At 43.4% G+C, this 17,177-nt stretch overlaps 2 protein-coding genes across 3 annotated transcripts; both read right to left on the reverse strand.

The window, feature by feature from the left end:
• Positions 1-248: 248 nt before the first annotated feature.
• emx2 (empty spiracles homeobox 2) lies at positions 249-5,065 on the reverse strand. Of its 2 annotated transcripts, XM_070977678.1 has the most exons (3): positions 4,356-5,065; positions 2,966-3,150; positions 249-1,480 (listed from the first exon to the last, which is right to left on the reverse strand). In XM_070977678.1, exons 1-3 carry the CDS (start codon positions 4,744-4,746, stop codon positions 1,313-1,315), a joined length of 744 nt encoding a protein of 247 aa, XP_070833779.1. In that variant the 5' UTR covers positions 4,747-5,065; the 3' UTR covers positions 249-1,312. The 2 variants fall into 2 exon arrangements, with proteins under 2 accessions (XP_070833779.1, XP_070833780.1); XM_070977679.1 differs by lacking the exon at positions 2,966-3,150 and having other exon boundaries at positions 486-1,480; positions 4,356-4,867.
• Positions 5,066-7,539: 2,474 nt separating this feature from the next.
• Positions 7,540-16,760, reverse strand: eif3s10 (eukaryotic translation initiation factor 3, subunit 10 (theta)). The gene is made up of 22 exons (XM_070977475.1): positions 16,561-16,760; positions 15,813-16,003; positions 15,579-15,715; positions 15,083-15,246; positions 14,489-14,688; positions 14,186-14,394; positions 13,927-14,098; positions 13,687-13,791; positions 13,443-13,541; positions 13,177-13,293; positions 12,858-13,043; positions 12,313-12,660; positions 12,103-12,207; positions 11,914-12,027; positions 11,676-11,798; positions 11,152-11,305; positions 10,532-10,716; positions 10,123-10,205; positions 9,521-10,023; positions 9,258-9,384; positions 8,973-9,154; positions 7,540-8,443 (listed from the first exon to the last, which is right to left on the reverse strand). The coding sequence occupies exons 1-22, from the start codon at positions 16,607-16,609 to the stop codon at positions 8,268-8,270; spliced, it is 3,729 nt and encodes a 1,242-aa protein (XP_070833576.1). The 5' UTR covers positions 16,610-16,760; the 3' UTR covers positions 7,540-8,267.
• Between the last annotated feature and the right edge of the window lie 417 nt (positions 16,761-17,177).

Genomic DNA, 17,177 nt, shown 5'->3' on the forward strand with positions numbered 1-17,177 from the left:
GAGCGGAGCAGACGCTGCAGCCCCTCAAAAATAAAACTAATGCCGTCTATATCAGACTGAGGAACAAATGCAGAGCTGAAGACAACAAATTACAGGCTGCAGCTTTTCTCTCTGTGTGTTTTTAAATGAAACTCTGCTGTCCTGACGCCACATCAGCAACCCGCACTGTGCGCCATATTATTCTCTTTAGGAATAAAGATGACCGGCCGCCATTCAGCTGCTCTGTATAATCAAAAGCCTCTACTTTTACTGCGCGCAACATATTGATAAAACTTTATTGACAAAATATTGACAATTACATACTTCTTGGAAGTATACTTTGTGTTAAAATTGTAGCAAACTTAACACAAACACAAAAATTATTTACATTCTGTAAAAGAGGGTTTAACAGAAACATTAACTTTTAGCATTTCTGTACATGGAATACGCTCAGTGCTTGAAGTTTGTTTGTTTTTTTGTATTTTTTTTTTTTTTTCTTTCAATTCTTGCATTTAGTCCTTCGTGGCAACTTTCACTGGAGGGTCAAGTCCTGACAGAAGGCTGCATGGGGCCACAGCGACACATTGGTAAAGCTTTAGGTTAAAGGAATGTCCTGATACCTTCCCTTTAAGTACTTGATCTGTGGTCTGATTCACTTTTTAGAAAGGTTTTTTTTTTAAGTCGAATTTTTGCTCTCTTTTCTTTAAAAAAAAAAACACTAGAACGCAGCACCGCTACTTCATATGTTTTCACAATCACTTTTACACGAGAATCATGAATTAAAGACTGCACACTTTGTAAAAAGGAAGAAGCACGACATCTCTCAGTTTGAAAATAGAGTGAAAAACAAAATCGATTCTTTTTTTATCTTCTTCTTCTGGGGTTGAGAAAACTTGTCAAATTAAAACAACTACCAGGAAAAAACTATATCATGCAATTCAAGTTTTACAAAAGCAGTTTGGTGTTTTGGTATCTTGGGTTGAAACGTTTTGTTTTGTTGCTGTTTTTAAAAAACCTTCTGAAGTGCAAACGTCCAATGTGAATTGGAGAAGAAAATTAGGTGGTGGTGGATGGGAGATTGTAGTAGTGGTGGTGGTTGGTGTGTGGAAGGGTTCAGGTAGAAGGACTGAGACGCTGTCAGTCACATTTTCCTGGGTCATTTGGACTGACAGACCCACACGGTGACAGCAGTGCCACCAGTCGGGTTTCTCTCACCCTCAGCTGCCGATCTCCGGAGATATGAAATGTGACATTGGCTTTTTACCCTCTCACTGTCTCTACACGGCATCCTTTATCCATGTCCTCCTTCAATCAGACGCCTAAATAGTTTTTTTTAATCGTCCGAAGTGACATCAATTTCCTCTGGGCTCGCCTGTTTCGTCGCCAGTCTCCACCGGTTTATGTGATGCGATCCTTTCTTCTTCTGCTGAGACTCGGAGCCCTCCTCCTCCAACTTCTGTCGCTTGAACTTCGTCCTCCGATTCTGGAACCACACTTTTACCTGGAGGGGGAGTAAAAAGAGAAAGAAAGAAAGAAAAAACCTGGATCAGTGTCACGAGATAAACCGCGATTGGCCAGTGCGCAAAGCCACGCGTAAAAGGGACACATTGTTTGGATAGCAGTGCTAAATGCAAGCAGGCAGCGGTGCAGTGGAAATAAAAAGGCAAACTGTGACCTGCAGTTGGTGATCATACAGCAAACAATCACCACAATACACAGAGCTCAATCTTTAAATGACAAAATCACACAAAAAAACAAGTGCTCCTCCAATATCTAATATTAATTTGACGCACAAAGGGTGAACTCGGCTCATAAAAGGTCACTCCACTCAATCCTTACAATAAAACGCTGCGAATTATGATCCATGACATCCCGCAATAAGCCCCCCCAAGATTTAAAAAACGGAAATAAAGTAAATGCCAAGAGCTGGAATAAACAAAAAATAATTTTATCTGTAGTCTCACAAACATCTGATGTCTGGACAAACTTTGACGCCTCATCTAAAGTAGGTCAGCGGATTTTTCTCCAACTATAAACATGTCCAAGCCAGCATGTGCATGCAGAAAGAAATAAAGGGATCCACATCCATGCCACATATTTAACATATACTTTCACACACTCCCCTAAATCGACTCAGCTCTGTTAAACGGTACCGTGGGGAATTAACAACATCTAAATCGATAAATTGTCTGCCCTCGCTTTGTCGCTCTGCAGCCCTTTTTAGCGCTTAAATGGCAACTGAGGTGCATTTAATAAGCCTTCAGTGGGCTAATTGAAGTAGGTGACGGTTCATTTCTCCCTTCAGTTCCTCCAAAGGCCCCGCCGTCCAAAGGAGACACAGCGGACAAAAGCCAGCGGCTGATGGGCTCAAACAGCATCTTAAATATGGCAGAGGGAATTCACTGAACCCGCCTCGCTCTTTGTATCGCCTATCCCATAAAATGGTTAACTGGTTAATTTGCCCTCCATTTTGAAAGGCAACATTCTCCCCCCAAAACAAAGTAATTCAACCCCTCCTGAAATGAGGTTAGGCCTATACAATGACAGTGGATTTGATCCAGCAGAATACAGCCTCTGTCCTCGATTGACAACATGCATTTATGGACCCTGGTGTGTAGACACAATTTGGGAGCTGATTATTCAAAATGCTAGTTTTGATAACTAGATGTCTCCTCTTTATTATCGTGAATTAGCATACATTCATTTCACAGCGGCCTGTTTTTAAAAAGCTGCAGGCGCACAAAAAAAAAAAAAAAAAAAAAAAAAAAACTACACATAGCCCACTCCACCAGCCGTAATGTGAGAAATATCTTTTTATAGTAACAATAAAAAATAGCTGCAGAGTGAAAGCATGCCTGTTCTCAGAGCCAGAGCATGGCACGCATAAAGAGGCACGAGGTGCGTATTTCAAAATAAAACCAGCGCGCTGTCCAGGTGAGAGAAAAGGAGGGGATGTGAAGTTTAAAGGAGAGGTGATGCTTCTTACCTGAGTTTCTGTGAGGCTAAGGCTGTGGGCGAGCTGTTTTCTTTCTGCTCCCACCACGTAATGGTTTTTCTCAAACGCGTGTTCGAGCCGCAGGAGCTGCGAGGGTGAAAAAGCTGTCCGGATTCTTTTGGGCTTTCTGGCCAGCGCGTTGTGCAAAAGGAAGCTCTCTGGACTCGTTTCATTACCTGGAAACGAGCAGAAAATCATGGTCAATTTCTTTCCTTTTCATTTCATTTCACTAGATATTATCAGTTTGGTGAGAAACAGCAGGCCTGCGCACAGCAACGGAACGAAAGGCTGGAAATATTTCATGATAATGTCTGAAGGCAAACTGGACATCATTCAGGGACAGAACATAGTTTATCGAAAACGTACATTATTTCTTCTTGTTGACTTTCTTCATCGAATATTTGTAAAACCTCCGTATGAGGGGAAGAAGAAAGCAACGAACAGCTGAGCTATAATCCTGGGCCTAATTAAATTAGCTCAAAAACAGCCTTTGTAAACAAAATCTCAGGTAAAATATAAGCAGCACGAAGACGTTTAAATAAACAGCAGCCCAAAAGCACTTTAGAAATTCATTTTGAATAAACTCATTTAAAATATGCTAATTTTGCCTTAAGTTGTCCGAAAAAAACAAAAAAACAAATAATCACAAGTATAAAAACCATAAAACGAGCAACCAAAAGCCCAAAAAATAATAAACGAATTTTCTAGTCTACACATCGCGCAGGTCAACATGGTTAATACAATTTAAATGATCCTTAAATTTGACTCATTTCAGCTTTGAAAAAAAAAAAAAGATAAAAATGGAAGAAAAAAAACAGGATTAGGCTCCCCACAGAACCAGCCACACCGTTTTATTATTATTATTTTTTTTTCTTTAAAACCAAAAATGTGTCTTTGGGTAAAATGTGACAGAAGCCTTGGCGCAAACTGCGGAGCAGCGACATACTTTGGTTCCGTTTTACGCATGGATAAAGACCATATGCGATATATAACCTGCAGGACCAACAATGTACTAAGCTGTCAATATTTCTAGTGGTCTTTTAAAGCCCTGAATATACGCTCCAAGTAGCAGACAGCTGTAGGAGCCAAGGCAGCAATTACTATTACTGGCATTTTACTCGAGGTTTTTATTTATTTCTTCTAAATTGCGGAAATCAAAGACATGGACATTTTTTGAGTGAAACAATCCTTTAAATGCCTGTTTTGGTCTGAGAATAAAAAAAAAAAAACCTGCTCTGCTACAGCTTCCCATGTTTTTTATTCCCTGTCCATGCTGCTCTCTGCGCTGATGGAGACAGAAAAAAAATCAGTAGCCTCTCTCCAGCCGCTCGGCATGTTTCGTGCGTAAAAGTCAGACAGACGAAGCACTTCGATAACTTACCTTGAAATCTGTGGCCCAAGTACCTATATCTGTGTAATAACCAGGGGTAGAAAGTTGATGGGTCCCTTTGCTGGCTGGCAAAAAGAGGGTGCGGACTGTGTGAGGATGAAAGCGGGTGAGCGGCCAGAGCATGCGGCGGGGCCACCGGATGCACCGGGACGGCGGAGTTTGGCGGATGAGAGACCGCCTCGGCAAACACCAAGTCCGGATTTGAGTAGACGCCCCTGCCGCCGGAGTGAAAGCCGTTGAGAAAGGGGTTCATCTGGCCGGAGTTTGCATAGCTGAGAGCCGCTGGCCTGATGGGCTCCTCGGAGCGGGACGCCGGTACAGGATTATCCTTCGCCACTAAAGACTCTATAGTAAAACACCTCTTGGGTGTAGGTTGAAACATGGTCTGATAGTCCAGATTCCCCAGTTTAAGTTAAAGTTGTCGTAGGCGCTCTCGCTTAAAAAATACTCCACACCCAAGAAAGGGCGAAAGTTTCTGCTCAGTAAATAAGTTGGGAAAAAGGCGGCAGTGTCGAGAAAGCCAAAATAAAAAGTGTTCGACTACTCCCCGACTAATCCATGGATGTGATCGTTTTCCTCGCCGTGTTCGTGCAGGCAGATTTGTTAGTTCATGAGCCTAATTAGCGCTGCAGTCCCATAAACAGCTTCCTCTGAAGGCTGTAATGGCATGGTGATTGGTCGCTGCCGCTGCTGCTCGCCTTAAGGTGGAGAAGGGGAAGACGCTTAAAAAGTGCGTCAATGGGAAGCAGGGGCGCGGAGAGGCGGACTCGAACGCGCAACACGGAACGGATTCGTCCAGAGAGGAGCCCCTCGCACGCGCACACACATACATGGGCGCGCGCACATATCTCCAGGACATTTAACACACTCATCTGGACCAGTAGAAAAACTCAAGGTAGCCTGCTTATTTACATTTACGGCCTATGACAGGTTCAATCTGATTTTTTTTTTTTTTTTTTTTTTGGGGGGGGGGGGGGGGTGTACCTATAGTGACTGATTGTTTTTAATTATGGACACCAATGTTGCGCAAACATCAAATTATCTCCATTAAAGTCTATTTTCATTGCTGTGCGCAATATTTAGCACGATCTTAATTGGTCAGTCGGCCTCATTTATTTCTCAATTCTGTTTCCGTTTTTGGCTCTCTGGCTGGATTTATGGAGAGAAATCGCTCTTGTTTCGGCCCCGCTCGTTTTCGTTTTTCTTCTGATTCTACTAGGATAAAGTTTCAGATTGAAGACACCCTTCATGTCCGCTGGATGGGATGTCTGGAAGACACTGGAGACACAATCAAGCTTTCACTGTACTACAGTTTACGGGACGCTGCGTGAAGACTGACAGCCTTTAGAATTCAATGAGCCTCTGATGAGTCGCTGTGTGTCAGTGTTGTTCGGTGCTGACTGCTCAGGTGTGTGTTGGAGGAGCTACCTGTGACTGCAGGCTGTCAGCCGTGTGCGTGGATCAGCAGCCATGGCCGCGCACCGAGGGCCCTCACAAAGAACAAACAGCACGGGGAGTCACACTCAGGAGGCTCTTTGAAATGAACAGATGCAGCCCTCAACCTGAAGAATGCTGTTAGTGTTTTATAACGTATTTGACTACATTTTTATAGTTTATCTTATTTTTTTGTGTATTTTTTTTTTCTGTTTTGATGGAAATGTTCATTTAAGGCTATTATGACTTCAGGTGTTAGAAAAATGAAATAGTCCTTTAAGGAAACAAATACAGATAGACCTGAATCATCATCATTATTATTATTATTATTATTATTATTATTATTATTATTATTATTATTATTATTATTATTATAGTCTGATATATAGTCTGGTTGAGGTTTTTATTTTTTTCTTTATTTTCTGTGCGGGTAGTTTAAGGGTCCGTGGATTAAAATACAAACTACAGAACAAAATGGGTTCTCCAAGCTGTGAGAGCACCAGCAGCCGTAGAACACGGAATATGCCTGATCATGAATGCCTGAATGCAGATTACGTTGTTATTATCAACGCTGTGAGGAATCACTGGGAGCTGGATGTTTGACATGTTTTATATGAAGTCGCCTAGTCAGTTCATGAAGGTATAGCCTTTTATTTTGAAACATCACCTAATAAATATGATACACATTATTATTAATTTTAATATTCATATTTTTTATTCATCTTATTATTATTTGCATCATTAGTATTATTGTTATTGTACATCGCAGCTGTAAATCGGGCCAAGGAAGCCAAAGTTAAGGCCATTTGTCGTTAAGGAACAAGCATATTTTTTAAGAAGTTCAGCGGGGTTGAGGTTTTTCAAACACCTCTAACAGCATGTTGCTGGTTTGTTAATGGACTGCACACTGACCACTGCCTTCATGTTTATATTTTCCTGAGTTTTCCACCAGCCAACCAGCACACCTCGCTGGTGAAGCGTGTCGGTCCTCTCCACGGTGCTTTACCGACCTCTAGTGGTTGTACATTGGTAGTGTGATGAAATGGTATGGAGACTGGAGACTGGGGCTGGGGTACTTTCAGAGCAGACAGACCCAGCCGGTCCCCAACAGACGAAGAAGGGACTACTTTCACTGATAGAAGCAGTGCGAGATGACACAACAACTGTCAGGAAGACTGTTCTCTAAGCACCTTCACTCCTCACAAGTTATTAATACAGCTCGCCATCAAGCTACATTTTCACAAGTTAAGTTTGCAAGAGGCACTTAACAAGAGTTCAATTATAATAAAGTCTGTTATGGATACTGGAAGACATCTGTAGAATCTGCCATTCTGACATCTTAAGTCAAACAACCTGTAGCGAGCTTTACAAAAAAGAAATTAGTTTTTTGTAATTTCTAGAGGTAACATCCGCTCTCTCTCTCTCACACACACGCACGCACGCACGCACGCACGCACGCACGCACGCACGCACGCACACACACACACACACACACACACACACACACACACACACACACACACACACACACACACACACACACACACACACACACACACCAGTAATGTCAGAATTAAAATAACAATTGTATAGCTGAGAAATGGTTGTGCTTCCCTATCATGACCTGTCTGCTTTATCCTGTGACACCATTGGAGGATTCCAACCCCCAGGTTGGGAACCTCAGCCTTAAACTGATAACTGTGCTGCAATCTTCCACAGTGATAAAACATTTGACACAAAATGAACAAGGAGGTGAGCACACATCTTTATTAATAAAGGCTTTATCTGTATACATGCAACCTGGTTTGATACCATTGACTGCAGCAAGATAGAACCACATACTGGATATAAAGCAAGACCAATTTAATACTCTAAGCATGCACACCAAAATGTAAATTCCACCAATTCTTCACCAGGTTAAGAAGCATCTGAAACATTAGATGAAGAGCAGAGATCGTAGATGACAAATTCCTAGTCATTGCCATTACAAGAGTTGTGGATAGGTGCCATACTATAACATCTATGCAAAGGTTAATTATCTAAAAGAGGCAGTTGGTGATACACTGAGTTTGCATTGAAAGTTGGAGCAGGTACATCGGTTTTCTGTTTAGTCAGTTTCACTTCATCATGTACGGTAATGACACTCCTAACCACTGGGGGCAGTCATGTTTACATTGATGGTTTGCATGAGGCCTAAGTACACACGGTTGAGTTAAGTGGTTGATGGTGTTTTGATAGTGAGGAATCTGGTTCAAAACTTCTGAAAATCAAGATCAAGTTAAAGGGAAACAAATCCCCAGGAAAACTACTGTCTACAAATATCTCATCCAGAGGAATAATGCACATGAGCATCGGGAATTTGTAGCCACTAATTCATCACTGTGGCTAACTGGCTGCTGGAGTAATTGAATTTTTTTCTCTTTTCAAAACCAACAATTAACTGATCCAAGTGGATGCACTGGTCGTTGCTCAGCGGCGGACAGTGGTCCAGCCGTCATCATCTGTCTCGTTCTTGGTGCGACGAGGGTTTTCTTTGTCAGTGCGCCAGCCCCTTTCTCCATCAGCATCACGATCACGCTCCCTCTCTCTGGGCCGCTCCCTGTCCCGCTCCTCCCTCCTCTCATCGCCTCCACGACGCCAAGACCCTTCCAAGGAAACAAAGATGCTGATTAGGACATTCCCAAGAAGAAACATATTGATTTTCTAAGTGTAATTCCAGCTGAAAATCTTATACATTTGATGAAGTCGGTGGGTATCATTCTAAAACAGCCGCAGTGGCAGTCATTTACAGGTGAACAGCGCCCTCTGCTGGCTGAGTAAAACACCTCCATGTAGTGGTCCCAACTGTTTTGCAGAGCGAGCATGCTTAATGAATGTTTACACCTTCTTAAAAGTGATTTATTCTATTTTGTAGCTCAGTGACTCTAATCAGAGCCTGTCAGGCTAATTGACACAGTTTCAAAGTGTGACTGATAACTGTTACAATGTTTTGATCACACAGTCATTGATCTGAGGTTAATCACACAAATATGAAGCCTGAATGTTGTTGAAGGTAAGTAGCTCATACAGCTTTTAGTTAAGTCAAATGTTCAAGGGAAAACTGTGCTGCATCCTACATTGTGTCCCTGATAAGTATGTAACAGTTATGTCATTTGTAAGTCAAGCTCTGCTTACCTTCCTCCTGCTCTTTAGGTGGGCCTCTATGTTCACGGTCATCACGGCGGTCTCTATCACGACGGTCTCTATCGCGGCGATCTTCGCGGTCACGACGATCATCGCGATCAGTGTCATCTCTGCGAGAATCTCTCCAGGAGCTTCCTTCATCTGTGCCTCCTCTCCTCCAGCTATTCTCCTCTCTGTGAATACAAAGCGACACTGATAAACAAATCTGTGATAAAAAGTGAAAAGGAAGATGCATTTATCACCAAATGATCAACACTCTCAGCAGAGGTCTGTCACCTTTGTGGGCGACGGTCTCTGAAGCTCCTGCTGGATCTTTCCTCAGCATCATCTCCGTCATCATTGCCATCATCACGGGGAGGACCCCAGCTCTCCTCTCGGGCCTTCTCCCGCTCACGCCAACCACCTGCAGCAGCAGCAATTGCTCATCATTCTTCGAGACATTACTGGACTCGACATTTAAGCACTGGGCTGCGCAGCAGTCTGACGGCTGCACTAACCATTCTTTATGTAGTGTAGCAGCTGAATGCCTACAGGCTTACCAGGTCTGCTCAGGGGCTTCCAGGGTTTGGCATCATCATCACCACGACGTGGCCCATCATCCATGCCTCTCCTTCCACCTCTGTCATCATCTCCTCCTCTTCTGGAGCCCCAGTCATCATCAGCCCCACGCCTGGGACCCCTGAAGTCATCCATGCCTCTACGGGGACCTCTGTCGTCATCAAAGCCACGCCTGGGACCACGGTCATCATCAAAACCACGCCTGGGACCACGGTCGTCATCAAAGCCACGCCTTGGGCCACGGTCATCATCTCCCCCTCTCCTCGGGCCCCGGTCGTCATCAAAGCCTCTACGTGGACCACGGTCATCGTCCATCCCTCTTCGTAGAGGACGGTCATCGTCACCGCCACGACGAGGGCCTCGATCATCGTCAAAGCCCCTGCGGGGTCCTCTGTCATCTCCACCCCTGCGAAGACCTTCTCCTCGCCTGAAGGGAGGCTCTCTCTCCTCCCTGTCATCATCACGGCCCTCCTGTCTCCAATCCCTAGAGACAGAGAGCACAGGTATTGTTGTAGAAGCCCCTCATGGTTTAATGGCTTCAACAATAAAAAATGCAAGAATACGTTAAGTTGCCAACACATACCTGTCAGGCACAGGACGACGCCAGTCTGAATCACCTCCCTCTGTGCGCTTCCTCCATCCTCCCTCCTCCTTCTCACCCCAATCCTACATAAGCAAAACATATTGATCATGACACATTGTGCCATTGCATCAAGGCAGCTCAAAGGTCTGTATTGCATTTGAAAGGTTAATGATTTTTTAATGGAGTCAGCATGGTATCACAACTATTGTGTGTAACAAAATCCATCCATTTTGTATGCCGCCTATCCCTCTCAGGGTTGTGGGGGGGCTGGAGCCTATCCCAGCTGTCGGTAACATAAAATAATAATGTATAATCTTATACGAATTATTTGCATGCAACTTCAACTAACTGTGACACTCAATATCTGGAGGCTCTGACCATCAGTTTAAAAAAAACAAACAAAGCTCACCTGTTTGGGCTTCTCCTCTGGGGGGCCGCGTCTCTCCTCCTCACGACGGCGTTCTCGCTCCTCGATCTCCTGCTGACGAGCGCGCTGCTTTCGTTCCTGCTCCTCGAGCTTGCGCAGACGCTCCTGGTACTCCCTCTCTTCCTCCTCTCGCTGCTCTTGTTCCAGGCGCTCGCGCTCCTCACGCTCTGTAACAAAAGCAACAATATAACATGAGGCGTGTTCAAGCTGCATATTCTGTGACAGAATGACAGCTACCACATTTTGGTTTGATTAAGACAAAAAGCAGGGAGCTGCTGCCAGGATCAGAACAGTACCAAGGATTAAACTGGAAAACATCTTCCTTACTGAAGCTCCAGTTTCACTTTTTTCATCGTTTATGCACGGTTTCATGTAAAAGTCACCCAGCAAAAAGGAAAGCTTAGTGCTGGGCAACAACTCAGTTCCTCTCTGTACCAATGTCCTTAAAAAGAACCATTACTGCCATTGATCACAACAGTGTCCTCCTTTTCCTTCCTTGGTAAATTTCTGTGGCACATGAAATCTTGCCCCTCCTTTATCAAGAGTCAATGGCTCACAGGTTTTTGTGTCCCAGCACACACGCGTAAACAGAAACAAATTACCTTTTTTGAGCTGTTCCTCATGGATTCGCTGTGCCTCTTCTTCTTTCTGACGGTAGAAAGCATTACGCCTGTCTTCTTTGCGCTGCTTCTTTCTTTCCTCCAGACGCTTCTTCCTCTCCTCCACCAAGCGCTCCTGGAAAGCCTTCAGTTTTTCCTTCAAAGGCAGAATAGTGACTTTGAAACCAGTGCTCCAGTTATATAGCTGTTATGAAGTAATGGCCCTGTGCTGCATCATTTCCACCGTACCAGCAGGAGGGCACTTAAAATAATTTGTGAGTCAATTTTAACACCTGAGCCACCAGGTGGCTTCTGTCAACAAGTGCATGGTCGTCTTTTGTCCACAATGCACTGAGAGGAGGTACAACAACACAACAAACTGACAATGGATGCCATGGATGGACTATGCTGACACTCCACACACACGTTGTGGTCCAGTTTACATGGAATAGCAAAGTGGCTGAAAAACAGGAGTGGCTACTGTATGAGTGCTCAGTTTCACTTGATGGAGGACTGAAGGGTCTTACCTCATAAATGAAGCTACGAGCAGCAGTTATTTTGGACAAGAAGTTTTCTTTGTCCTCCATCATCCTTGACATGCGCTTCTTGTGCTCCAGAGCCTTCTCCCGTTCAACTTTCATGTTGCTGATCTACAAGAAAAAGGAAAAAGCTTATTCTTACATTCTACAGACCAACCTGGGTGTACTCAATATCCTTCATCTGTTTATTTCATCTTCCAATTAGTAAATTAATTTCTTTAAATACCCTCTCCTCCTCCTGGAGCTCCCATAGTTCCATGTCCTTGATGCGCTGCTCCTCATAAGCCTGCTTGATAAGAGGAATCTCCTCAAGACGTTTTGCCCTCTCAAAGTAGTCAATCTGGAGAGAAAGAAAAATTATTGTCCAATTCACATCAAAGTCACTGACATTTTCACAGATGTGTCACTCAGTTACCTTCTTCTCCTGGTTCTTCAGGCGCTCCTGAAGTTCCTTCTTCTCCTTCTCCAGCTGCTCCACCTGTTTGGCCATGATGAAATCAGGATCCAGCTCCTCAAGGTCCTGTAAAAGCAGATTTGTTAGCCTCTCTTTTTAACTTCATATCAACAATGACCTATCCATGCAATATGGAGTTCAAGATAATGAATCAAGTTGGTTACATTTTACCTCAATATCAATATCCTTGAACGCTTTGGCTCCAAGTTCAGTCTTCTTGATCTGCTCCAGCCGTTCACGGACTGTCTTCTTCTTGATCTGCTCGTGCTCCTGCATGATGCGCTCCTTCTCCCTCTCTTTGGCTTCCTGGCGCAGACGCTCCTCCTCAGCCTTGCGAACCTTCTGCATTTCAGCTTCCCGCTGCTCCAGCTCCTCCTTCTCGCGCTGAATGTTCAGGCTCTCCAGACGCTCCTTACGCTCTTCAATAGTCTGCCTACGAGCCAGGATGCGCTGGTGATCTTTGCGGGCATTTTTGAGATATGCAGCGATGGCCTGCTGATTCTGCTCCTCACGCTCTTGCTGAGAAGTGACAAAAACATCAGAATGCAGTTTAGAGCTGAGAATAAAGAGTTTGTTGTGTCAAAACAGACTAATAATGAATTAGAGTTTGATATTACGTGAAGGTATATGTACATATGTGCCTCTTAGTATACACTGATCAGGTGTCTCTGGTCTCTGTGTGTCCATACAAGAGCTCAGTGAGACAGTGGACTCACCAGGATGGAGGCAGGCTTGATGACCTGGATGGCTTTGGCCAAAGAAGCAGACATGGCAGTCAGCTGGTTCCTTATCTGCTCTGAGGGCATGTTCTGAAGGAAAGGACCAACAGGGGCATCCTCTTTGGTCGAGTAATTTAGATCTGAGCCAAAGCTCAGAGTTCGAGAGGTGTGATCTATACGGACCTAAAAGAAAACAAGGAAATGTTAAATAATTAAAATACTACTCCTTACATTCTCATGATTGGAATACCATTTTGCTGGTTTATCAATATTGTTAATGTATCCAAAATGCATAATCTCCTGATCTCGACCCTACCTGCAGGTCACAGTGCCGGGCAGCATCCACAATGGATCGCTCTAGCTGGAAGGCGTCCACAAATGGAACCAGGGAGGCCAGACGGGTGAACTCGATGCTTTGATAGATCTGTGCAACCTGGTTGAGATGAGCACAGATTAATGAGAGAGATTTCTACCTTTTCATTATTATTATTATTATTATTATTATTATTATTATTATTATTATGGTATAGACGTGTCTTAGGAGAGCATTCCAGGGGATTGCAAAACAATGAAGAGAAATACCTGTTGCAGCAGCCTCAGGATTGTATTACTCTGTAGGTGAGGGACATACTGCTGCAGATCAGCCTCCTTTTCTGCTTGGTCTCTCACCCAGTTCAACACCTAGTAGGATACGAAGCCGGTCAGTATACACTGGGATAAGAAATGAATAGCTACAATACTTTTAACTAATTAAAAAACAGAAACTGCAACTAAAAAAAACTACAAAGATGGATGATATGTTATACATTTCCACCAGACTGCTTACCTTGGTCACTCTTCCACTCAGTTTCAGAGGATGAAAGTCTACTTCCAGCCAGTTGTAAAGTTCTTTTACTTCAGGTACAACATACTGCAGCAGGTTAAATCTCACCTACAATGCAAACAATAAAATATGCATTTGTCAAGACATCTTTCAGCAAACATTTAACAGTCTTAGAAAATCAGGTGAAAAGCCAAAGGTCAAACAGGAGTCAAACGAAATTACTGTCATATATATATAATGTACCATGTCATTGATGAGACTCTGCCTGGTTGGTGGAGACTGCAGGCCCAGGAGGGTAGCCAGCCTGCGGTGTTTTTCCACAATGATGCCATCCATGTCCAGCAGCCGAGCAATGTCAGTGCGCTCGGGGGTGATGGGAATAGACAGTGTGGCGAGGAGGACTCTGGTGGACATCCTGCAGATTGAGATTGAGCATTATTAACCATTTGGTCACTATCAGAGTAAAACCTGTGAACTCATCAACAGATAATGAATACATTACCTCTGCATCTCATCTTGGGTCAGATTCTTACGCATCTCCCTTGAGAGGTGATAGAGCCGGTGGAGGGTGCAGGCGTGGAAGAGAGCATTTCCAGATTTCCAGAACACAGTAGACACCTTGTTGTAGTAGTTGGCCATCAGCTGGGGTTTGGGAGGCTTCTTGGAAAGAGCAAACAGGCCATGGATGTCTTCAACAGCCTTGAATGCTTCCTGGAAAAACAGAAATAATACAAACATCAGTAACAGTATCATCTTGATATCACTGACATGGTCCATTGAGGGATTCAGTGTTAGGTAAACAGACCTGCCAGAGCTCCATGCTTATGGCGCTATCCAGCTGCACCAGACGTGTCTCCAGATGCATAGACTGGCTTTCAGGGTTGTTCAGATTGATGGCAGTGCTCTGGTTGTGGTGGCGTTGGATCTGACCCAGATGCATACGCAGGTTGTCACACAGCTTGCGAAATTCTGCTTTGCGAGTGTACTGGAGGCAGAACTTGAATGCTGCAGAAAAGATAACCAGATATTATTTACAGCAATTAGTATACAAGGTACAACATGTAATTTATGGCTTAATTTTTGTTTGTTTTTCTTAACTATTTTCTGTATGCCTTTACTTTAATGACGTTCTGTAGCAGTTTACTCTTATCAAAATAGGAAAAAATAAAAGCAAATTTACACTGAAGTTTTAAATGTAGACTTAAAATTAAACCATTAATTACCTTATTAATGACTGAAAAAAAATACTGTTTATCAATTTAAAAATGGTGCCATTGCCAGATTCTGTACACATTATCATTCAGTAACATCTACCTACTTGAAAACATACCAAATCTAAAATATTGTGTTAACAATAACTTTTATGCAGCCTTCATAACAGTGTTAAATGTGTTACTACCTTGCTGGGCAATGTCATGGTACAGGCGTTCAACCTTAGAGTTGTTCCGCAGCAGGTCCAGGCACTGGCGGTAAGACTCCCACAGGAACTTCACCCATGGAGTGAGCAGCAGGCGATCAGTACGATCCTGAGTGTCCTCTCCACTCACAGCACTCAGAAGCACACTGAAATCACCACAAGGTTAAAGTCAAGAATCCACCTTAAATTTATCAAGCACCTGCAAATTGCCTTATACCTTCAGTTGTGAACATCACATAGAATTAGCTTATTTGTTTCATACAAAATAGTTTATTCATTTTGTTGTTACTGTATACCTGCCTACTACAGTATTTTGTTTACTTAGAATATACAACCACATTTTAACTGCTTCTCTACTTTATATCTTAAATACTCATTTTCTGCATTTACGATTTTTTTAAACATATATATTATTGAGAATTGTTTGGAGGGAAATTACTTCACATAATTTCTGCATCCAACATTTGAACATCCTCACCTTTCAGGAGTCTGGATGTTGTCCAGATCCTCGATGTCCAGGACCATCTGCTGGGACTCCTCCTTGGCTGTCTCAGTCTTCTCCTCTGCCAACTTCAGGTAAGCCCTAACCACATCCTCCAGAGATTTGATATTCACCTGAAAGCAAAGGCAAGCGTTACACTTTGACTCCAAAAGACCTATGTACCAGCAACTACCTGATGTGTGCCAACATCACAGATTTCTCCTCACACACCTGCTGGCAGATGTTCTTGTACTGGTAGAGACCCTCCTTGGCCAGGTGGCTCTTGCGGAGATCCACGCAGAGCTCCAGGTACTTGAGCATGATGGGCTCGTGGATCTTCTGCCATGTTCGATGTTTCTTGCTCTTAATGACATCGTACAAAACATCCAAGGCTGGCTGCTTCTTGCCAACCTCAAGGAACTCTGTATGAACACGCCGGAAAAAAAGACTAACGTAAGTTCCATCACGGATCAACGTTGACCGCATACAAACCCCACAAAACCTTAGCACTAATCCCGCAACACATTACAATACCGTGGTTAAACAACGTTAAACAAATCTGCCAGACACTGGTAGGCCCGTGGTGCTTAGGGAACGTGACATTAGCATTAAGTTGCTACAAGAACAGAAGCACTAGCAATTTGACAGTAGGCAACGGGCATTGCTACGAGCATTTGAAATCTGTCACGAGTACTGACACTTATCTAACAGCTACCTACACTATATTTCTACAATGTCACTGCGTTGGTACAATGTTCATTACCACAAAAATGGCCTTGCCGGTTAGCTAAACACCAACGTAGCCGTAAGTAAGCGATATGGCTTCCCCGCCATTCCAGCTACTGCTAGCTAGCATTTAACACGGCTAACTGCGCCGCAGCATTAGTGACGAGACATGCGAAGGCTACAGTCAGCTAACGTTAGCTAGTTAGCATAAATGTCTGACGTCTTTGAAACACAAAGCTGTTCTTTCACTCACCGTTCGCCCGTTTCAGGGCATTCTCTGGCCTTTGAAAATACGCCGGCATGTTGGTGGCGTTCTAGTGAAACTCAAAGCTGGCTGACTTGAATGAATTTTGACAAATTTCACCACTCCATCCACGCCACGCACTCTTCCGCTACAACGGTGCTGGCTAAGAAAGGAAGATCGTCCTCGTGAGTGGCCTAGCTAGGGTTGCCAGGTGCGTCACGCGCTTTCTTCCTCTCACAGTGTATACCCCGTGAGTAGACTAGTGAAATTAATTTGTCTCAACAATAATATTCTAGGTTTATGTATCCGTAGTTAGGGTTTCAGACAGTATATATTTTTTGCTTAATATGTTTAATGTGCATACTAGTAAACTTGCGCATTAGTGTTTTTGTGGGCGATTCGGTATGTTTTAGTGCAAATATCTAAAAATTGTAGCTCCCTAAGTTATCATTAACATAAGTATGCTACTGTTAAATATTTCATACGGATAAAATGATTTTGGCACATCTGGTACTGATTCTCTGTGGCATCTGTATGAGTTAATATGTTGGAGAATCCTGAATTTATGCTCCCCAAACTTGCTGTATTCTATCTATTATCATTAATTTTGCCGCTATATATTATCT

Source organism: Chaetodon trifascialis, chromosome 13 (genome assembly GCF_039877785.1).
Source record: "Chaetodon trifascialis isolate fChaTrf1 chromosome 13, fChaTrf1.hap1, whole genome shotgun sequence".
Classification (NCBI taxonomy): domain Eukaryota; kingdom Metazoa; phylum Chordata; class Actinopteri; order Chaetodontiformes; family Chaetodontidae; genus Chaetodon; species Chaetodon trifascialis.